Genomic DNA, 15,377 nt, shown 5'->3' with positions numbered 1-15,377 from the left:
AGAAACGGCTCCCTCTGAATTAGTGTAGTTTTCGAGAAAGAATGACATTTTCAAAAAATTTGATTTCGAGACCTCAGATTTAGAATTTGAGGTCTCAAAATCAAGCATCTGAAAGCACACAACTTCGTGTGACTGGAGTGTTTTTCTTTAATTATTATCTCGCAACTTCGAAGACCGATTGAGTTCAAACTTTCACAGGTTTGTTATTTTGTACATGTTGAGATACAGCACGTGGGAAGACTGGTCTTTGACAATTACCAATAGTGTCCAACGTCTTCAAAAGACAGAGCTTGTGTTTTTTGACCACTAATCTTTACAAGCAGTTCCGCGTTAGCTGCTTAACGAACGAAACTCAGGTGTGCAGAGCATCAACAAAATGAAAACCTACGTAATTATTAGCAGCAAGGTCCCTACCTACGTGCTAGCGGACAATTAGCTCACTAAATGCACGGGATTTCAAATCCGTTTTGTGTCCATTTTCAGCCATTCTACTTGGAGATATTTCCGCTTTCTGGTGAAATCTAGACAATAATTTCCCCCAATCGACGTCAAAGGCTTGTCCAGGATTAGTTCCGACGAGTCCGGAGGGGGGACCCTTTCTCTACAAACTCCCAGAGCAGAATCCAGAAAAAGAAAAGAAAAAAAGGAAGCGAACAAAATTAATCCCCGCACGATGTTCAAGATCCCAATATCCAGTTTTGCGCAAATGAAAGTAGACTCGCTAACAGTCCGTGCAGTGTAGGCCCCATACTGTTTTCAATGTGTATAATTTAAAACATTTCTAAGCACAATTTGAATTGATGGTATCATTAATAACAGAACACTTTTACATTTGGTTAATTATGGCAGTTTTCAAAACGTGCATTTGTGTTAAAATCATTACAACTGATTGTAGAACAACATACGCTAATCGACTGACACAAGTTTAAAACCACTGCTCAAGAGAAGCTTTAAGGTCGAGTCCCCTGTGCGCTTCCTCTTGACACACGCACGGCGACGGCCACGGGCACCAGTCTCTGCAGCGACTCCACGCTCACGAGCTCTCCAGCGGGCTCTGACGTCACCATCTACGCACGATGATGGCCGATCTATTTATAGGGTGTTTCCCCGAACGCACTTCCGGTTTCGGAGCGAGTTTACTCGTCGATTGTCATGCGACCATCAAACTGTGACGCTGTGTGTGTCAACTGCATTAGTTAAATCATCGCAGGACTGTACGGACGTGGAAAGTATTACTACTTCACTACAACGTGGTGGTATTTTATACTCAACAAAACCGGTGAGTCACATTTTTGTACATGGAATTTCTGCTCAATTTTTCTTAGCCTGTTCAGATTTCACAAATTGCATCCGCGATATTAGACGGAGAATATTGAAAGGTTTCATTCAAACCTGATTTGTGGTTGTGCCATACGACTCGGGGTTTAAGGATTGGTTGTGGAACACACACATGGTACTATTCAATTATTCAAATATTAAAATTAGCCCACCGTTATAATATACACATTTTTCACTAGAGCTAGAGCTAATACAACTGGTCTTTTACGAAGAAAAAATGCTTCGTGAACTTTTGTTTTCAGAATAATATAACAACTCATCAGCAGGATGTTGTCCGGATACCCAGGGTATTATTTACTTTGTTGCATTTTTATCAACGAGGAAATTCAACAAAGTATCGCATGATTATTGGCAAACACTCGGGTTTCTATTCAATGGTCACGGCATCGGGAACAAAAATTACCTCATTTATATTTTACATCGACTTTTGCAAAAAGCTGAATGCTTGTTCGTTTATGGGGGAGGGGTGGTAGAACTTAGAAGTTGTGATGGTCAATTGTTATACTTTGAGCGTCTTATGGGGAAAAAGAAACAAAGGGCTATTGTGTTTAGCAGAATGAAGAAGGGTAGGCCTATATAGAGGGGGGGGGGGTGGTAAGGCGATAATCAAACAAGGAAGTAAAACCTGCATTAAAAAAAAACACACACACACACTCTAAATCCATTTGACTTGAGTAAGCATACAGGAAGCTTATGATTATTAATTTGGTGAATTAATAATCAGATATACGCAGAGTGTACATTGCAATCTTATCTTCTGCGAACACACGTGTATAATTCGGCAAGGTCTCAAGCCCCCCCCCCCTTCCCCTCCAATAACCAGCCCCAGCGGAATAGTACGGCCCGTATCTCACGAACAGGTGGCCTAATCTACGATTCCCATTGATTTCATTTTTATACCGCGCCGTGCGCGGCGAGCCCCGGACGCGCATGCAGCCCGGACATCCGGGTTTGATTTTTGGAAGGTCTCCCCCCTTTTTTTTTTTACACCTATTTTACATTGCCTATGTAGCTCCGATTACCTCTCACCTGACCCATAACTAGGCTAAATAATGCTGCCTTTCTCAGAAATCAATTCTTTCTATTCTACCTCTTGGTTTATCGGTATTACTTGATGAGTTCAACAATTAAGCGGATGTCAGGTTGTCCAACAAAACAATCATGTTCAGTCAATTGTGTTCAGTGATAGAAGTTATAGAAATACTGCAGAAATATTTCAAAAATGGTGAATGAAATGTATTTCAGGCAATTTATCGCAGAAACAAATTCCATTTCCTTTACAAACTAATTTATGACACAATACAAATTATTAAAGAAAGATGTCAATAATGGTGAATGTGTTTCAGGCAATTGTCATTTTCATTGTTTACCAATACTTGATACAAAATATAGCTACCGCAGTAAAGCACTCTCATTAACTTTACAATTTAATTTATGACGCAATCTTTCTTTGAAATGGATCACCTTTGGAATAATATTGAAACAAAAGATATAATACCAGTACAAAATCGAGTTCCAAAAAGACAATAGGCGGCAATTCAAATAACAAAAGACAAATTTAGAGGTAGCCCTATACCCCGCCGGTAAACTAAAATTGTGACTAGCCTGGCCTCCTACGTCATGTGCAGTTTTAATTGAAAACACATGCCGTCGGAATGAATCAAGCAAATATTAAAAAAACAAAAAAAAAGCTCTTGAGTTAAGTATTATTGCTTGCACTTTCCATCAGTTCCACATACTGTTTTCAACCTGTGTGTGGGTGTGTGTGTGCTTTTCACAACGTGGGTATAATGATCAGCTTAATTGAGATGACTTCAAAGGGTCGGTTTATGTTTAGACAACGAGTCTGAAAATTAATGGCAAAACAAAACTTACTTGGTAAGAAGTACAGCAGCCTTGGATAGTATAATGCATTTTGAGAAACTTTTCACTTCGAAGTACTGTGGTTATGAAAAGCGTTACTGCAGTAACGCTTCTCAAATAGTGTACTCCAGTTAAGCAGGTTGTTCTTCCATGCGTATAGACATAATTGCTCCAGATTTGGTGCAATGCAAAACAAACCATATGAAATGGTTGCAGTACTTTTACTTAGAGGTAGGTAGCCTTAAAAAGAGTGACGGCCTTATAATTCAAAGTTTTCAAAAGATTTAGTATGACTTATCATCAAATAAACCTTGCTAGTTAGTTCTTCCCATGTATTACTTTATCATATATATGAATGTAATAACTACACCTGGGTTATAAGTCGCACCGGTGGTTGTGAACGCCCATCAAATTTTCCCACCTAAAACCGACTACGTTCGTTCGCACAAGTTGTAAGTGAAGCTCAACGTCTTTCAGTGCATGCCCTCAAAGTTGCGGCATGTCATATCAAATTAATACAAGTCGTGCACATTTTATAATAGTGACATTTTTACGTTTATTATACCGTCAGATGATTGAAATATTGCATTGTTCTTCGCAAGAGTCGCCGACAGATTAATTGAACGTCCCTTAAAGGCACTGAACACCTACCTTTGGTAATTGCCAAAGACCAGTATTATTGCGTGTCCCACCATGCATAAAATAACAAATAATGTGAAAAATGTTGACTCAATTGGTCATCGAAGTTGCAAGAGAATAATGACCCCCAAAACACCCTTGTTGCACAATTAAATTTGTGTGCTTTCGGATGCCGAATAAAATGCTTCAGATCTGAAGTCTTGTATACCTCTTTCTCAAAAACTATACCCTTACTTCTTCAGAGGGACCCGTTGTTCACAATGTTCCATACGACCAACAGCTCTCCTTTGCTCGTTACCAAAGTAATTTTTTAATACGTGCAATTATTTTGAGTAATCACCAAACGCATCCGAGGCCTTTAATTTGCAAAAAAAAATACATCAAAAACATGATCCAACTTCCCGTCGGAACCCACGTCTTTGCATTGAAAGTGGTTACAGCTCTTGGAACGCACAAAAGAAACTGCATTCGTCCTAGGGTTTAAAAAAAATGGCATCCGGAGCCTTCAAAAACAACAATTAGGGAGCATGCGTGGAGATGCCATCATTATGACGTCATAAGACACCATCACTGGCCTGGCGTAATGTTAATAATGGTTGCGGATTTTTGTTATAATGAATATAGGGTTTCTGTATCCAGAGACTTAAGGACTCGAGTTTTTGCCGATCGTCATTTAGTACTGGTCGGGGTTTTGCGATGACGGAAGTATAGAAGACGGAGCGGTCATCCACATTTTAAGACTTTCATGAGCAATCATTTTGATATTTCGTTTTTGAACTAACCGACAAAAGCAAAAAAAAAAAGGTATTATGAGTTTGATAACCTGCTTAGTGCTTATTAAAAATGAATTTCTGTTTTGAAGATTTCAGTTTGACGTAGAAGCACAAAGTGTGCTTAGGATTTTCTGCGACGGACAATTTTTGATTGACGTAACTCAATGCTTCAGTCATCTTTTAAACTGTCTTCGGTACATCGAGTGTCAGCATTTAAAACTTCACAACCTGAATTTGTTTTGTTGTTTTTTCTTCTCGCCAGACATTATTGAAATCGGCTGCCCGTTTGCGACTTGAGGCCCGCTTGCGAACCGAACTCGGGGCGTCTTGGTGATCTGACCGTCATGTTAACCAGCCACAATCGGGCCCCGTCACCCACCGCTCCCATCTCGAGTAACATGGAGCACCCACTGGCGAAATCGCACAAAAAAGAAGGTAATTTTTGATTTGGTTTTCATTCCTTGACATGAGGCTAGTCAAACAAATTTACCCTTTAAATTTAATAGTGGGTTCGATATTTTGCTGGAGCTATTCAGCAGAACTGTTTTGTCAAAATGTTTTCCTTGTTTTCGTTTTACATTATTTTCGTTCAATTTTTGTAAAATCTACCACAAGAAAAAATAACAACAATTGGGCACAATATTGAGGTAAACTTGAAGGCACTGCACTGGACACACCGATAGTCCTAAAAAATAATTGTTAGTACAGAAACTTACTTGGTGACGGGCAACTGATAGTATAAAACATTGTGAGAAACGGCTCCCTCTGAAGTAACGTAGCTTTTGAGGAAGGGGTACTTTCTCATTCATAAAATAAAATATTTTAGCTATTAAAAGCCTTTTATATGCACCTGAAAGCACACAATGCAACAAAGGTGTTTTTATCTTTCTTTCATTTTTCTCTTGCAAATTCGATGACCTATTGAGCCCAAATTTTCACAGTTTTGTTATTTTATGCATGTTGGAATACACCAAGTGAGAATACTGGTCTTTGACAATTACCAAAGGTGTCAAGTGCCCTTATTTCCACAAACCCCTTGATGGACTTCCGGTATACATTAATTCACCAACAATGGCGCCGTTTTGCGGTTAACACAAAGCAGTGTGATATTAAGTGGCCCGACTCCAATCAAAATGTGACTCGACACAAAACAAAATGTCCGACAACCTGTTTCCGGAAATTGAACTCAGAATTATATAATTTTTGAAAATTCTCCCGAGTTGTTTTCACTTTGGAATGATTAAAATGCAAGAAAGGAATGTGCTTAGTTTGGATTTGTCTTTTGCCTTTTAGCCATTTCATGTGCCGACATTCATCAATTTTAAGCGTTCATTTTTGACCGGCATTTAAAACTGGCGAAACCCAAAATTTTCCGGCGTTATTTAACTGTTTGGATTATTGAAATGCAATCAAGAAATGCGCTGAGTTTAAATTATTCTTTAACTTTGCCATTTCTTGTGCCGAAGTTCATCATTATCTTATTTAACTGGCGAGATCTCATAGACAGCATGGGTTGTTTATGTCAACAATACACTGTGTACATATACACACACCCGACTTAACCAAATTTGGTGTTTCGGTTTGTTTTGTATGGGGTTGCCCCATTGCAATTGTTGCGTCGCGGACGTGTACAGTCGTTCGGGGAAACTCTCTATATACATTCCAGAGCTTATGACATCATCAAAGAATGGGTGTCACAACAGGGTCAAGGACTACCCCTAGGGGTACGTATTTGGGTTTTTTTCTACGGTCCCCTTGTGACTGATTGCATGCCATATGGATTGGGTCACTAGGTGGTTTTCTAGTACAACGGGCGCAGGCGCCGACGGTGCATACTTTCATGTTTGTAAATGTTTTTTGACAAATCGACCAAGCACGCAGGGCGTTGCGAAATTCCTGGCACCAATCTTCAGGTGAGTTTGGTAATATGTCTACCTCCATGGTAACACCAGTTCGCCATTTCTAACCATTATGATTTCTATTGTAAACCATAAGTTAGCCTTTTTTAGATGTTGTGCTTGCCAATGTTGTGCTATTTTGATTTGGTGAAATATGTTTGTGCGTATACCCATGGACTCTGGAGGTATAACCATAGAGGAAGGACAGAGTTCCTCTATGTTATAACTGTGTACGAAAGCAGGCAGGTTTACAAACCAAACAGTGCACTTATGTGTTCACCGACTCAACACGGCTAACGGTACCTTCCTGAGGCATGTTTGGTGAGCTAATTGGTGGCCAGGTGTTACATTATGTATTGTTAGGGTTTGTCCTTAGTGACTGACCAGCAAGACAAATCTAGCATCATTTCTTCGACCCGAACCGAACTAGCCTGTCGTCGGGCCATAGAGTCCTTTATGGTCCGACCACTTGGAATGAATTTTGACTGGTCTTCTGGGGTTTTAACTGGCAATTGGTCATGGCCAGCAGACCACTGTTAAAGGAACACGTTGCCTTGGATCGGTCGAGTTGGGTCTTTGAAAAGCGTCTGTAACCGCTTGTTATGAAATGCATATGGGTAGAAAGATGTTGTAAAAGTAGAACACAATGATCATCACCGACATGCCTCGAAATTGCACGGTTTTCCTTTTACCTCGTCGACTTACACGGACGGCCATTTATGGGAGTCAAATTTTTGACTGCCATAAATGGCCGACCGTGGTAGTTCGAAAAGTAAAGGGAAAACCACTCAATATCGAGGCAAATTAGTGTGGATCATTATATTCTACTTTTAAAACATCTTTCTAACCATATGCGTTTTATAACAAACGGTTACAAACGCTTTTTATAGACCAACTCGTCCGATCCAAGCCAATGTGTCCCTTTAGGAGAGAACGATGCATGTTGTTATGATGTATATTATTATTCATGACACTTTAGATTATTTGTTTGGACTGCCTTTGGAATACGCTGCACGCAGTAATCTGTCAGAGCAATCCAAGCAGGGATTGATGTACCCCTTTCACATGAGAGAAATTTAGCAAAGGTCCCTTGCTAAATTGTAGCAAGGTTGTCAAATGTACTTCGTGTGAAAAGACAAGGATGAGATTTGACGTATGTTGAAATTCGTGAAATTAATGTTGGGTTCCCCTTATTCTAGGTCCGGAACATCCCGGATGTTACAATTCAGGAGATTTAAATAAAGACGCCGTGAAGTACAATTTATGAGGTTTATGGACTCTGTGATCTCCATAAGTTCACGGACTATTTCCCCGTTGCTTTACTTCTTTCAAAAAAAATGGAGGGGATGTTTTGAGAAAATCAGGAAATCAGGAATAATCATGCCATCCAAGAAATCACATGGCTTGTTTATCAGCGAAACACGGCCTAAGCTCATGTTGTTCCTTTCAACTCGTCCACATTTTCAACGCTCGTGCTAAATTAAACAATTATGTTTTTTTTTTTTTACTGCTACTTAATCTATCGAAACTATACACAATGCCACCCAACCTTTAACCAGCATCGCCTCAAAATATTAAAATAAATGCTGATATCTCTACTATACACAGCGGACTTCCTGTTCTGAACACGTTTTCGTTTCAGGATGAGACTTGAAAATGAAGTAAAAGTAGAATACCGCCTATAAAGCTATAGAGAGATATTATTATCATACTATATCAGTTCACAATAACCAGGCACTCGGTGCCACTAGCTTCCCGCACGTCAAAGTTTAGGCGGGATCTCTTGTTTCCTTGTAAAAAGGTCCTTGCAACGGGGAAGTTGTAGCATAATTACATTTAGCCCGGGGCGAGCCACTCGCACTTAAAGTTTGTTCTCTCAGCTCTCATGTGTGGTTTTCTCTTGGGTGGTGAGTTTTCTATTTATTGATAAGAGACTGTTAAAGTCTTATTTTTTTGACGATGTATACTTGTTTTACGCTGGTTCCTTTAGAGAAAACGGGCCCTGGGCGTGTACCAACCCCAACGATGGTGAAAACGGAATACCAGTCCGACCAACCAATGGACTTACAAAACACAGTTCAAACAACGCACGCGGTAGCAACGGGGAAACTAAAAGGTAAGCAATGCTCTGATTAATCATGGAGGTAGAAACCCCCATGGATTAATCAGAAGGAGAAAAAAATATATAATACAAATTATGTTAGTTATGTTTGTCTTTTGTCTGGGCAATCTCCTATACGAGTTATACATTGTTAGAACAAATAACTTATCGTCAAAGCTGTGTGTGAGTAATTCGTGTAAACAACTTACATTTAAGTGGCCGAAAAAAAAGGAATAGGCTCCACCACCACACTGTCTTTCAACTTACTACCTTTCTACCTAATGCTTTTATTATAGACAAATTTTCTTTGCATGATGATTTGGCTCGTTTATAATGTGACTTACTAAACTTCAATACCAACTGAACGAAACAAATTTGCCTTCTAAAATACTACGCGTAACCCCATATTACGTGTACATAAACTTTATGATAAAAGAAGTGGCATTATTGTAACAGTTTAGTTTATTCGTTTGCCCAACAAACTGTTTGTTGTTTACTGTGATATTTGGGATTATCATACACGGGGCTTAAGGTTATGCAGATCCGCATAACCCATTCGTATTGCGAAGACACTCCGCTTATGATTAATGGAGAAAGAAACTAGAATGGAGTGATCCAGTATAGGACATCAATGACTACACCAGGGATATAAGTTACTCATTCAAATCCGAGATTCACAGGTGCACCGTCTTTAGGAAAATACCCTCAAGGTTGACGAGTCACTCGGAACAAAAAATGAAAATGATTCCAAGAACAGTTTTTAGAAATACTAAGCAGATTCATTCATTTGTAGAAGGCGTTCATGAAACAGTTATTAGTATAAATCATTTTAGTTAGTTACGTTTCTGAGATCTGATAACGGTTGTTATTTTGCTTGCAGTCGATTTCACCAAACTCATCTTAATTTAGGATTAATCCTAGGACTTAGGACGAGTTAGGCCTAAGTTCCGTATATCCGAAGACGTAGGACACATTGAACCCATCCCAAGTTAGGACGGGTTACTCGTCCTAACTCGAGATAGGATTAATCCTAGCGTTTCGTGAAATCGGCTGCTGGACACATTTGGTAGTTGTCAAAGACCAGTATTCTCACTTGGTGTATCCCAACATATTGTGAAAATTTGGACTCAACATTGGTCATCGAAGTTGCAAGCGAATACTGAAAGAAAAAAACACCTTGTTGATGCCTGAAGTATTTTAATATTTGAGCGAGAAATTATCTCTTTCTCAAAGGAAATCATCTGGTGATTGTTTAACACTGATTCGAATTGAAAACAATATATTTATGGTTTTGTTTCTCGCTACTTGTCAAGTAACTTTCTGACTCTGACACCAGGAAACAAAAACGTACATGAGGAAAAATCGAACATGCCACAGTTGTAATGTTCTAAATCGTACTCATCATAATGTTAAACGGTTGCATCAATCGGCGGCTGTTTATGCAAATGTTAGACAAAACATCACGAGATCACGAGTGGAGCAATCTTCCAAAACCCCAACCCCAAAGCCGGAAGTAAAACTTGACTCATCCAAACTGACCATAACGTCACCGGATGTTCGTTCCGTTTGTGCATTGATTAATCCATATTGTTGGAGAGATAAACATAATTTGGGTACCTGGCACGCGTGGGGGGCTAGGCTCTGGTTATAATATAGAAGCCCCTGGATATGCACCGTCCGGTGGTTTATGACCAGGGCTTCCTGTTCAAAGTCTGCCAATAGCATGAACCGGGTGAATTGGCGCTCATTTAGGGGAAGAAATCAACAGGATTTGAGGGATATTAAAAGCAATGAGGGCTTCCGGTGGTCGGTAGACTTTCCCTTTAGACCCGGATTGCAATCGTTAAATTAGTGTGCAGAAGTTTAAAGACACAATTGGTAATTCCTCAAAATAATTGTTAGCTAATAAAATTACTTGGTAACGAGCAATGGAGAGCTGTTGATAAGATAAAACATTGTGAGAAACGGCTCCCTCTGAAGTAACGTAGTTTTTGAGAAAGAGGTAATTTCTCATTCAAATAATAAAATATTTCAGGCCTTAAGCTTTGTGATGAGCATCTGAAGCACAAAGCAGGCGTTTTGGGGGGCATCTGAAAGCACACAAATTTGTGCAACAATGGTGTTTTTTCGTTCCTTATTCTCTTGCAACTTCGATTACCAATTGAGTCCAAATTTTCACAGGTTTGTTATTTTATGTATAATATGTTGGGATACAGCCAGCCAAGTGAGAAGACAGGTCTTTTTGACAATCGTGTCCAGTGGCTTTAAATAAGCGTGCAGCAGTTTAAACAAACATTGCGAAATTGTTTTCGTTGTTTATTCGAGATGAACAAGTGGTATGAGTTGTGGAAGTGAAGTTGCACAATTCACACAAGGAAATAATGTAACATTGGGAATATTTCATGAACAGTTTTGTTTATAGTTCTGAGAAACTGGTGTTTTGTAGACAGTTCGTCAAATATGCACGCTCATAAACCAGTCTTTGATGATAAACAAAATGCAGCATATACAAAATGTTTTTGGTTCAGCTACTCTTGGAGCGCTTGTGGGCTTTTTTGTGGGTGTTTCTATAAACAGTTTTGTTACTTGGTGGGTCTTTTTGATTGATGAATTTCCCCTTCTTTAGAAATGGAATGAAAACTCATGAAATAACTTTGGATTATTGGCCGATTCGTTGAAACGACTTGGGTCAAAGTGTCCTCTTTGGACCACTGCCGAAAAATGGCATGATGCGACTCAATGTAGACTTGTGGACAAGTCGTTAAATCGGCCCCACGCGCTGAGATAGTGCTCTCGACTCAATGTCGAACTCGACTTTTAATAAGGAGGGGCTCCAAGGTCAAATTCAGATTCAATAAATAGAAGTCCTTTTGAAAACAGTTCTAAACTCAACTTTACGTCATGAACAAACCTATGGCATTTTCTAGGCACGAACCTTTAAAGACACTAGACACTATCTATTGGTAATTGTCAAAGACCAGTCTTCTCACTTGGTGTGCCTAAACATATGCATAAAATAACAAACCTGTGAAAATTTGAGCTCAATTGGTCGTCGAAGTTGCGAGATAACTATGAAAGGAAAAGAACACCCTTGTCACACGAAGTGGTGTTCTTTCAGTTGCTTGATTTCGGGACCTCAAATTCTAAACTTGAGGTCTCGAAATCAAATTCGTGGAAAATATCTTCGTTCTCAAAAAGTACGTCACTTCAGAGGGAGCCGTTTCTCACAATGTTTTACACTATCAACCACTCCCCATTGCTCGTTACCAAGTGAGGTTTTATGCTGATAATTATTTTGAGTAATTACCAATGGGAGACTTTCTGGGACGATAGAGGGCAGCAGACTTACCGGGTAAACCCATTGTTCTCAGAATTATGCGCATGTTCAGAACTACGTAAACAATGGAATTTTACCCGGTATGTCTGCTGCCACCTAGCGTTGGAAAGTCTCCTATAGTGTCCACTACCTTTAATCAGTACAACAGGGACGACAGCCATTGCTAACAAAAAAAGTCTGAAACTGGGATACAAATTCTAAAGTTCGAAATTATGGCATTTCCAACTGTTGGTAAATTAAGGAGTTACAGGTTCAAAGGAGCTTTTAGGAACAGTGTCTGCAGCACTAGATAAGTAGACCAAACAACAGGATTTATTTATGTGAAAAAAATACCGCTTGATTTTCTTCACTAGGCCGACATAAAATTGAGTCTGAATTCAGATAAAAGACTGTACAATATCATCCTTGTTACAGTCGTCTGAGATGCCCGCACCCACCAGTTTATTTGTTTTATTTGTTTTTCATTGCCACTTGTTTTGCAAAAAACAAAACATTCATAAATTTCAAAACTCATTGTTTGTACTTGCATATTCTACATTCACGCTTGACTACCGTTGCGAATAGATGCATAATAGAACAAGAAGTACTATTATTGTATTTATGAATAATAATGGTCTTTTGTTCCACACGCCCATTTAGTGCATAAAGAAGTTTGTGTACAAGTGCAGCTTTTGTCCCATACGGCAAATAATTTAAACCTTTCATAATCGACGATAACAGTACGCCCTTTCAATGATAGTATAATATTGTTCTATTCGTATAGGAGACATTTCATTTTGTAATTAGCTATTATTGAAAAGAGTGTTCATATGATACGAAAAAAGACATATGCAAAATGCAAAATGGTGCAGGTAAGCTGTTGGGTGTCTTTTGAACAATGATTCTGATTAGTGTGAGAATTTCGTAGACTTAAGTTTTATACAACAGATACACGTATTTAATGCTTACTTGTTTGCAGCAATATCTTGGTGTACAAGCACTATTGACAGAGATTAGACGTTTCAGACTCCAATCTGAATTCAGACTTGTTCTAGTCTGCCTGCTAGACAAAACATGCTGTGTTTTTCTTTACTGAGAATATAGTTTCACAAAGCTCCTGGAATCTACAACACAAGGGGTTTATACCAAAAAGGTGGAAGTGCTATACGATTGAATGCACCCCTTATACACAAGTTGATCTGAGTTTAAGACTTTTTTTGTCAGCAGTGACTCTCTCATCCCTGGACTGAACTGTTAAATTCAGTCAATGTGTCTGCGACAAATATTAAAAACGTAAAGGACTAACAACAAATTGCGTTGTGTAGCTCTGGAGTATATATGAGTTATTGAATATGAAGATTGTTTGAGTAAGAATTCACGTGATGAACTTTGAGACCTCATTCCTCAGATTTATTTTTCGCATGATGACTAATTCTCTTCCGATTTTTTTTTTTTAATAATCTATATAGGTATGGAGGCCAGTGTCACCCTTTGGCAATTTCTGCTCGAACTCCTGATGGACAAGAGCAACCAACATCTCATCACGTGGACTGGGAACGAGGGTGAATTTAAGCTGAATAATGCCGAGGAAGTGGCCCGGATGTGGGGGCTTCGCAAAAACAAAACCAACATGAACTATGACAAGTTGAGCCGCGCCCTGCGCTACTACTACGACAAGAACATCATCAAAAAGGTCATGGGTCAAAAGTTCGTCTACAAGTTTGTCTCCTTTCCCGAGATTGTCAAAACCGAGAATAAGATCCCATTCCGTGTGAAGATGGAAGCGATGGATGGGCCGGCCACAGTGACAACAACAACATCCAGACCCCAGAGTTACCCGGGGATCGAGAACGCTGTCGTCGAGAAACCGAGGAGGAGTCCCGCTGGACATATTGAGCATTATCACCGGGAGTCGCCGAGGTATGTACCGAGCCCTCTGACTCGACCTCCCCAGACTTCGGAGCACGAGACAGTCTCTATAAAGGTGCATCGTGAGGAGTCGTCCCACGAGCATCGGTGGAGCTCTTCACCGACTCCGTTGCGGGTCAGCAGCAGCTCCCACCCGGCCGAGCACGCCAGGTCTGCGAGCCCCAGACGGGCCTTGTCACCCGGTTCCGTTGAAGCTCGACTCTCAGCCGAGCCACGCCTAGTCACCAGTACCGGGCGTCCCTTCACCACCATCTGTACCCCCAGTACATCAACAGTCACAGGCAGTTCGAGCAACAGACCCAGACCGATTCCAATAGCCACCTTGCACACACCCAAAAGTGACTTTTACAACACCACTATGCCCACGAAGATGTCAACATCAAGTCCCTCGTTCCTCACCACGAGTAACGGGCTCACGGTGCCGTGCTACGGCGGGCCGCACACCCCTCTACCCGGCACACCCATTATGGTAGCTAGCCCCCTCTTCGGTCAAGCTGGTACACCCCTGGTACCTCTACACTTCTGGAGTACCCTCAGCCCTCTCGCACTGAGCCCCTCCATGAACTCACAAATGAACACATTCCAATTTCCCGCCATAATCAACGGACTAACTGGGGCACCCGTCACAGTGTCGGGCATGATGCCCATCCACACCCCTACCGTGGTATTTTCACCCTCAACAACCAAACCCATTGTTGTACCATAGACCCTCTTTGTAATGCACTGGACACTAATTGTAATTGCTAAGAGCATAGAGAGTATTATTACTTGGTAACGAGCAATGGAGAGCTGCTGATTGTATAAAACATTGTGAGGAACGACTCCCTCTGGAGTAACATAGTTTTTGAAAAGGAGTGGCTGAAAGCACACAAAGTTGTGCAACTAGGGTGTATTATTTTCTTGCAAATTCGATGACCAATTGAGCCAAAATTTGCAAATGTTTATTATTTTATGCATATTATGTTGGGATACACCAAGAGAATACAGGTCTTTAACAATTACCAATAGTGTCCAGTGTCTTTAACAAATAGTTGTATACCAGAGCTTTGCGCCACGTGGTTGGGAACAGGCAAACCAACAGTATAATTTTGTAGAAACCACAAGTTCATTCAGAAGGAAGTTGTGTAAAATATTCCCAATGGTTGTTTCCTTATCAGGGAAGGAAGTGCCCTTTTAAAACCCTGTTAATACGGGCTGTGCCTTTTAGACAGTGATAAACAATTTCTCACGGTAGAACTTATGTTCCCACGAACAGAGTCCAATTTTATAACGCTGCTTAAAAGCAGAAAATACTGCTTAAGAAATCCCCTGCTTAGCAATAATGAGCAGGATGCCAGTCACAAATTGTACATTCGACATGTTATTTTGGCTGGTAACCCTTTTCTAGAATTCTGGTTAGAACAAGTTTGTTTTCCCTAGTCTGTTTTTGTGCTTAAGCAGCTTTTTCGATGGACAACACTTTGAACAGCAATGAAAGGAAAACTGATACAAATTCTTCGGTAAAATCTTATTGCCTCTCC

General features: G+C 40.1%; 1 protein-coding gene across 4 annotated transcripts; it reads left to right on the top strand.

Moving 5' to 3' along the window:
• The first annotated feature begins 1,188 nt into the window (after positions 1-1,188).
• Positions 1,189-14,694, top strand: LOC117307264 (ETS domain-containing protein Elk-3-like). Of its 4 annotated transcripts, XM_033791969.1 has the most exons (4): positions 1,189-1,279; positions 4,876-5,048; positions 8,502-8,627; positions 13,398-14,694. In XM_033791969.1, the coding sequence occupies exons 2-4, from the start codon at positions 4,958-4,960 to the stop codon at positions 14,561-14,563; spliced, it is 1,383 nt and encodes a 460-aa protein (XP_033647860.1). In that variant the 5' UTR covers positions 1,189-1,279; positions 4,876-4,957; the 3' UTR covers positions 14,564-14,694. The 4 variants fall into 4 exon arrangements, with proteins under 4 accessions (XP_033647860.1, XP_033647863.1, XP_033647862.1 ...); XM_033791972.1 differs by lacking the exons at positions 1,189-1,279; positions 4,876-5,048 and adding an exon at positions 6,314-6,337; XM_033791971.1 differs by lacking the exons at positions 1,189-1,279; positions 4,876-5,048 and adding an exon at positions 6,443-6,526.
• The last annotated feature ends 683 nt before the right edge of the window (positions 14,695-15,377 follow it).

This window comes from Asterias rubens, chromosome 2 (genome assembly GCF_902459465.1).
Source record: "Asterias rubens chromosome 2, eAstRub1.3, whole genome shotgun sequence".
NCBI lineage: Eukaryota > Metazoa > Echinodermata > Asteroidea > Forcipulatida > Asteriidae > Asterias > Asterias rubens.
The sequence above is the reverse complement of the archived record's forward strand: the minus strand, read 5'-3'. Positions and strand labels throughout refer to the sequence as shown.

What these genes read in the sequence shown, in the direction of transcription:
- LOC117307264 (XM_033791969.1), top strand. Translation starts at nt 4,958, where the DNA reads ATGTTAACCAGCCACAATCGGGCCCCGTCACCCACCGCTCCCATCTCG. An exon ending in GAAATCGCACAAAAAAGAAG is followed by an intron (nt 5,049 to 8,501) that starts GTAATTTTTGAT and finishes TGGTTCCTTTAG; the next exon opens with AGAAAACGGGCCCTGGGCGT. An exon ending in AGCAACGGGGAAACTAAAAG is followed by an intron (nt 8,628 to 13,397) that starts GTAAGCAATGCT and finishes TAATCTATATAG; the next exon opens with GTATGGAGGCCAGTGTCACC.